This window comes from Anopheles darlingi, chromosome 2 (genome assembly GCF_943734745.1).
Source record: "Anopheles darlingi chromosome 2, idAnoDarlMG_H_01, whole genome shotgun sequence".
NCBI lineage: Eukaryota > Metazoa > Arthropoda > Insecta > Diptera > Culicidae > Anopheles > Anopheles darlingi.
Genome location: NC_064874.1, coordinates 70,963,557 through 70,971,056, shown reverse-complemented (window position 1 = coordinate 70,971,056; position 7,500 = coordinate 70,963,557). Strand labels below are relative to the sequence as shown.

Below are 7,500 nucleotides of genomic sequence, written 5' to 3'. Positions count from 1 at the left end.
AACGACGGGAACGACGGCCGGCTGTAGCACCAGTCAACCGTGCCCGGCTGGTGAAAAGTGCGTCCAGGATGGGTACACCGGGAGTAGCGTGTGTCTGTGCGCCCAAGGTTACAAGCGTGACGCGAAGGGCGTGTGCCGCGATGTAGACGAATGTGCGGACACGAGCGGTGCGTCGACGGGTGGTCGTCCGGGAACGCCCTGCGGTGTGAACGCGATCTGCAAGAACCTACCCGGTAGCTACGAGTGCCAGTGTCCGGCCGGGTTCAACGGTAATCCGTATCAATCGTGCGACGAATGTAACAGTGCCGAGTGCCGGTGTGCCGCACCGTACAAGCTGATGGACGGGAACTGCGTGCTGGATAGTTGCGCCGCCGATGGTAAATGTCCGGGCGGCGCCGAGTGTATCTCGATCACGGGCGGTGTTAGCTATTGCGCCTGTCCGAAAGGTTTCCGGACGCTTGCGAACGGTCACTGCGAGGATATTGACGAGTGCGCCGAGCAGCAGCACCAGGCGTGCGGGTATGATGCGCTCTGCCGGAACACGATCGGTGGCCATGAGTGCCGGTGTCCGCTGGGGTACTCGGGTGATCCATACCATGGGCTGTGTGCGCTGGCGCAGAAACGCTGTACGGCCGATCGGGAGTGTGGTACGAACGAGCGGTGTGTTCAACCCGGCGAGTGTGTCTGTCCACCGCCGTACTACATGGACGCGTACGATGGTAACCGGTGTAAGAGTCCGTGCGAACGATTCCCGTGCGGTATCAATGCACGGTGTACACCGTCCGATCCTCCCCAGTGTATGTGTGAGGTCGGGTACAAGGGTGATCCACTGACCGGGTGCGTCGAGGAGGATGCGTGCGCCAACAGTCCGTGTGCGTACGGAGCGCAGTGCGTGAACCAACGCGGTGGCTACAAGTGCATCTGTCCGGCGGGACTCGTGGGTGACGCGTACAAGGGTGGTTGCATCCTGGAGCAGGGCTCCGTCAAGAGCCAATGCCGCCGGCATGACGACTGTGCCGAAACGTTGGCTTGCGAACGCGGCACGTGCGTCAGTCCGTGCGCTAGCCTGCTGTGCGGTGTGAACGCGTTCTGCGAACCGGAGAAACATGCTGCCTGGTGCCGTTGCCGAGCCGGATTCGTCGAGGGACCGAATGGTGATTGCGTTTCACGTAAGTAGAGATGTCAGATCCGATCCCGGACCCCAGATCATCGATACTAACAGATTGCCATTCCTGATTACAGAATGCGACGGTTACATGTGCGGCCAGGGTGCAGTGTGCATCGTGACGAGTACGGGCCCGACGTGCAAGTGTCCACCGGGAGAGATGGGTAATCCGTTCCCTGGTGGAGCCTGTACCACCGATCAGTGCTCGGCTAGCAGGCCTTGCGCCGATCCGCAGGTGTGCATTAATGGTCGCTGTAAACATAAGTGCGACGGAATGGTTTGTGGTGTCGGTGCAACGTGTGATGGAGCGAGTGGCAAGTGCGTTTGCGAACCGTACTTTGTCGGCAATCCGGAACTACTCTGCATGCCACGTAAGTATCCGCACGGACGACATAAACTGGTCCTTATCAAGTACGCGGCCTAACCTCAAATCCGTTTCCTTTTTTTCCCCTCTTCCTGTAGCGGTTTCATCACCAGCATGTGAACCGGCCTGCGGTCAGAATGCACACTGCGAGTACGGTGTGGTAGCGAACGCGTGCGTTTGCAACCCGGGCACAACGGGCAATCCGTACGGATTGTGTGAACCCCAGCAACGGAACATGTGCAGCCGGATGCGTTGTGGTACCGATGCCGAGTGCCGCGAAACGCTTACATCGGCCGAATGCGTGTGCCCGGGTGGATTCAGTGGTAACCCTTATGTGGCCTGCCGGGACGTCGACGAGTGTTCATCGACCGGTGACGTCTGCGGTGAGGGTGCACTCTGTATCAACACGGCCGGTAGCTACGATTGTCGGTGTCGGCCCGGTTTCGGCGGGAATCCGTTCGTCATGTGCTCGGCCATCGAGAAAACCGTGTGCGACAATCCACGCCGATGCCAGTGTGGCAAGAACCAGCAGCAGTGCCCACCGGGGTACGCTTGCGAACGTGGTGTCTGCCGGGATCTGTGCGCGAAGACGGTCTGTGGACCACGGGCTGCTTGCGATGCCGGACGATGCATCTGTCCACCGGGTTACAGTGGGAATGCACAGGATCGTGCCGTCGGATGTGTGGCCGAGGGTCAGTGTGACAGCGATGCCGAGTGCGAGAGCTCCAAGATCTGCTTCCAGCTAGGCAAGGGCGTCCGGCGGTGTGTGGACGCGTGCAGCAAGGTCCAGTGCGGTCCGAATGCACTCTGCGTCTCGAGCGATCACCGTAGCAGCTGCATCTGTGCACCGGGATACGTCGGCAATCCGGGAGATCTAACGATTGGATGCCAGCAGGAAGCGAAACTGGTGGCCGAATGTCACGCCGATGGGGACTGCAAACCGGACCAGGTGTGCGCCGTGATGGAGACGGGTTTGCAGGCTTGCGTTAACCCGTGCGCCAAGGTCGAATGTGGCGTTAATGAGATGTGCCGAGTGGAGCAGAGCAACCGCAGTCCCGTGTGCCACTGCCAGACCGGTTACCGGTGGAATCCGGTAACGTCGGCATGTGTGAAACCTTCGATACCGGACTGTACGAGCGATGCGAATTGTCATCAGGTGGCGGCCTGCCGCCAGGATGCGGTCGGTGTACTGAAGTGTGAACCGGTCTGTGCCGAGTTCACCTGTCCACCGCACTCGGTGTGTGTGTCGGCCAACCACAAGGGTAGCTGCCAATGTCTACCCGGGTATACCGGTAATCCGAATGACCGGAATGGATGCCGACCGGAACAACACAACACCTGTCTAACGAGTGCCGAGTGTGCGGAATCGGATCATTGCGTCGCGCAAGATGGAGCCGCCCTAGCGTGTCGTCCGGCCTGCGATGGTGTCCAGTGTGGGCCGTTTGCCGTGTGCGTCACGAACAATCATCGAGCCCAGTGTCAGTGCCCCCCGGGATCGTACACCGGCGATCCGTACGATCTCACCAAGGGCTGCCAGGCGGTACCGTGTGTCTACAATCGGGACTGTCCGGTGCAACAGCTGTGCAACCGGATGACGCACAGCTGCGTCGACGTGTGCCAGGAGGATACGTGCGGTGATAATGCGGTCTGCATTGCGGAGAACCATCGGTCGGTGTGCCAGTGTCCACCGGGCTACAAGGCGAATCCGATTGCCGAAGTCGAGTGCGCTCAGGTGAAGAGCTGCGAACCGAACCCGTGCCACCCGACGGCTAGCTGTGAACCGGGCCCGGATGGATACGTTTGCCGTTGCCCGGTGGGACAGATCGGTAATCCGTTGACGGGATGCCGCGAGGAAGGTGAATGTCCGAACGGGGATGTCCAGTGTCCGGAGAGTGCGGCCTGCATCGGTGGTCGTTGCGTCGATCCGTGTGCGAATGCTTGTGGCATCAACTCGCAGTGCACCGTCATCAACCGGACGCCGGTGTGCAGTTGTAAGGCAAAGTTTGTACCCGGAGCCACGGGATCGGCCAGGGATGGCTGCGTACGGCAGAGCACCGGCTGTCTTAGCGATCTCGACTGCAACGGGGATGTTTGCCACGGTGGACAGTGTCTGGTGGCGTGCCGGAATGGCAAAGATTGTTCGGCTGGTGAACGCTGCGTCAACAGTGTGTGTACGGTGCCGTGCTCGGACCACAGTCAGTGCGGTGAACGGCAGGCCTGTATTGCCGGAGGTGTCTGTGCGATCGGATGCCGTAGCAGCAAGGATTGTGGCGGATCGGAGGCGTGCATCGACTTCAAGTGTGTAGACCCGTGCGAATCGGCCGGTACGGCCTGTGGACCGAATGCCCTTTGCCAGAGCGCTGACCATGTACCGCGTTGTTCGTGTCCGGCCGGTTTCGAGGGCAATCCAGTACCGGAGCAGGGCTGTGTCCGTGTGCCGGGTAACTGCGAGTCTTCGGAGCAGTGTGCACCGGGCCACACCTGTATCGCCAACCAGTGTGCCCTTCCTTGCGCGGACAATACTGCCACGGACGGTGGCACGGGATGCGCGGTCGGTGAACGATGCCATGCCGGGGTCTGCGCCAAGGTGTGCTATACCAACAACAACTGTTTACCGGGCGAGGTGTGCAGTGAGGCGGGTGTCTGCATCGCTGGATGTGCAACCGACGGTGACTGTCCGTCGCAGCGCGTCTGCCAGGCTGGCAAGTGCCGCTGTATGAAGGGCTTCATCGGGACACCGTTCGGGTGTGCGGACATCGACGAGTGTTCGGAGGCACCCTGCCATGCGACGGCAGTTTGTGAGAACATTCCCGGTTCCTATCGCTGTCAGTGTCCGGATGGAACGGTCGGTGATGCGTACGCTGCCCCGGGCTGCCGGAAACCGAACCAATGCCGCAAGGATCCGGACTGTAGCACGGAGCTGGCCTGTATCGGTGGCAAGTGTCGCAGCCCGTGCAATACCAAGCAGTGTGGATTGAACGCCGAGTGCCAGGTGGTGGACCATCGGGCGGAATGCTTCTGCCCGGCCGGGTACCTCGGTGATGCGCAGGATCGCGAAACGATCGGTTGCTTCAAGGTCGAGTGCGTCAACAACGAGGACTGCGGTGTGGATCGCGCATGCAGCGAGGAAACCAACCGGTGCATCAATCCGTGCGAGCGAATCAACTGTGGGCGCGGTAGCTGCCAGATTGCGGATCATGTGGCGTCCTGCGTGTGCCACCAGGGATATCGTGTGGCGGCGGGTAGTGGCCGGTGTGAAGACATCGACGAGTGTGCCGAGACCAATCCGTGCCACGAGACGGCACGATGCGAGAATCTGCCCGGCAACTATCTCTGCTCCTGCCCACCGGGACTGGTGGGTGATCCGAGCCGAGCCGGAAGTACCGGCTGCAAAGCGAACGCCGACGAATGTATTGCCAACGAAGATTGCCCGGCGGGAGCACAGTGCGTGAAGGGACGCTGTCACAATCCGTGCAGCGAACGGAGCGCCTGCGGTGAGAACGCACGCTGTACACCGGTGGGCGATCGGGCACAGTGCGAGTGTCCCGAAGGAACGCGTGGTGATCCAAAGAAGAGCTGCCGGAAGGTCGAATGTACCACGGCGGACGAATGTGACGAGTCACGCACCTGCATCGGTTACAAGTGCATCGATCCGTGCACGCTGAAGAGTGCCTGTGGTTCGAGTGCCGACTGCGTCGCACAGAATCATCTGGCCATTTGCTCGTGTCGCTCCGGAACGACCGGTAATCCGCTGCTGGGCTGCGTACCGCTTCAGTACTGTAGCAGCGATCTGCAGTGTCCGACCGGCACCAAGTGTACGGGTGGTGTGTGCTGTTCGCTGTGCGGCACCAACCGGGACTGTATCGACGATCAGCTCTGCATCCAGGGTGTTTGCCAACCGACCTGCCGCACGAATACGACCTGTCCCGATTTCCAGTACTGCCACAACGGTATCTGCACACAGGAGTTCAAGTGCCGCACCGATGAGGATTGTGATCCCGACGAGATGTGCGTCGCCGACTCGAGCGGTCGGTCCGAGTGTCGTAATGCGTGCAGCGCTGGCCGAACACTGTGCGGCCGAAATGCGGACTGCGTTTCACGATCGCACGCGGCCGTGTGCGAGTGCAAGCAAGGGTTCTTCCGTGATGCGGCCGGTGTATGCAGACGGATTGAGTGCGCCGTCGATGAGGACTGTTCGTCGGATAAGCTGTGCGATAATCATGCGTGTAAGATCGCGTGTCTGGCCGGCGGTACGACGCCGTGTGGTGCGAATGCACTCTGTTCGGCCGAAAACCATCGGCAGGTGTGCTATTGTCAGCCCGGTTTTACCGGTGATCCGAAGGTGGGCTGCTCGCTGATCGATTTCTGCCGCGAACGACCGTGCGGTGCGAATGCCAAGTGTCGAAACAGCCGCGGTTCGTACCGCTGCTCGTGTCCGGCCGGGTTGGTGGGTGATCCATATCAGCCGGCGGGTTGCAAGCGAGCATCGGAGTGTGAACGGAACACTGACTGCCCGGAGGGAGCCGAGTGTGTGAGGGAGCCGGGCGCTGAAGCCAAGTGTCGCGATGTTTGTACGAGCGTTGCGTGCGGTCCGAATGCCGAGTGTACTGTCGGTCGAGGTGGCCATACGGCCAGCTGTCGGTGCTTGCAGCGGTACGAGGGAGATCCGAAGGATCTCGCTAACGGTTGCAAACCGAAACCGATGGCTTGCAAGCGCAATCAAGACTGCCCGGAGAACTCGTACTGCCACGCGCAAATCTGCAAACGTAAGTCAACGTCCTCTTGTCCGTTTTGGGGGGAGGGTTACTACGTGAATGGACGTTTGACGAAGCACCGCGCGCGATCCGGATACCGCTGGTTTGCGTTGCTAGAACGACAGTTAATGTGATTGATTATTACTTTCTCTTTTTCCAGTGTTTTTGATTTGTTAGTTTATTGTTCTTTGAGTAATTGTGTTCCACTCATTTCGGCCTGTTCCACTTCCACACTCACTCAAGCAAACGTTTACACAACTTTCGTTGTCATCCAAAATCCATTGCGCCTCAAACACAATGCAAGCAACAAGCAAGCAAACAATCCTTTCTTTTCCTAAGCACTAGTCATCTCGTAATACCTCGATCGTAGCCTACTATAATCATTCTGAAACTAGCGAATCATCCCACGAGTTACTTTGATTCATCTCACTAGCACAATACTACTTTCAACTCGGTAGTTGTTTCAACCCCTAACTGAGCAACCGTCGCACTAGAACATGTCGAGCTCGTCAACCATCCCTAGTTTAAGTGTTCTCTTTGCAGTTCATCGATCACCGTTGCGTTTCGCCACGTATAGTACAATGCAACTAACAGTAATCTTTCGTTAATCTCGACACAGCGGCTTGCTCCGAGACGGACGAGTGCAACCAGGATGAGGTTTGTTCGAACGGTCAGTGTGTGAATCCGTGCCATGAAGCGAACGCGTGCGGTATGAACGCCGAATGTTTGATGGGTGCGCACGCCAAGCAGTGTTCCTGTCCGGCCGGATTTACCGGTGATGCGGCGATCGAGTGTGTGCGTGGTAAGTAGACGAAAAAGCGGAAACATCCGGCCGAAACCGTGTATTACAATTGCAGTACATCTCTCTCTCTCTCTTTTAGTGCCAATATCATGCGCTTCGAATGCCGATTGCTCCGATGGAAGTGTGTGCAAGGAGTCGATGTGCTTGCCGCGCTGCCGAAACGATCAGGAGTGTGCACTGAACGAAAAGTGTCTCCAGGGTAGCTGTATGTGTAAGTGTGCGAGCGAGCTCGATCCGATCGATCGATACAGTGTACCGTTACTGAATTCCAACTTTATCCCTTCTTCTTCCAGTGACCTGTCGGTTGGACAATGATTGCTTCCTGGGTCACATCTGCCTAAGCGGACGATGTGTGTACGGTTGCAAGGCAGACAGCGATTGCAGTGCGAGCGAAACGTGCCGTGACAATCGGTGC

The 7,500-nt window shown here is 58.7% G+C and overlaps 1 protein-coding gene across 1 annotated transcript in view; it reads left to right on the top strand.

Moving 5' to 3' along the window:
- Positions 1-7,500, top strand: part of LOC125950825 (uncharacterized) — a 155,611-nt gene that overhangs the window by 70,490 nt on the left and 77,621 nt on the right. The window contains 6 exon segments of the mRNA XM_049679146.1: positions 1-1,169; positions 1,243-1,536; positions 1,628-6,295; positions 6,903-7,085; positions 7,165-7,296; positions 7,379-7,500. The exon segment at positions 1-1,169 is cut by the window's left edge and continues 1,264 nt beyond it; the exon segment at positions 7,379-7,500 is cut by the window's right edge and continues 1,693 nt beyond it. Of these exon segments, the coding sequence (XP_049535103.1) occupies positions 1-1,169; positions 1,243-1,536; positions 1,628-6,295; positions 6,903-7,085; positions 7,165-7,296; positions 7,379-7,500 (6,568 nt within the window).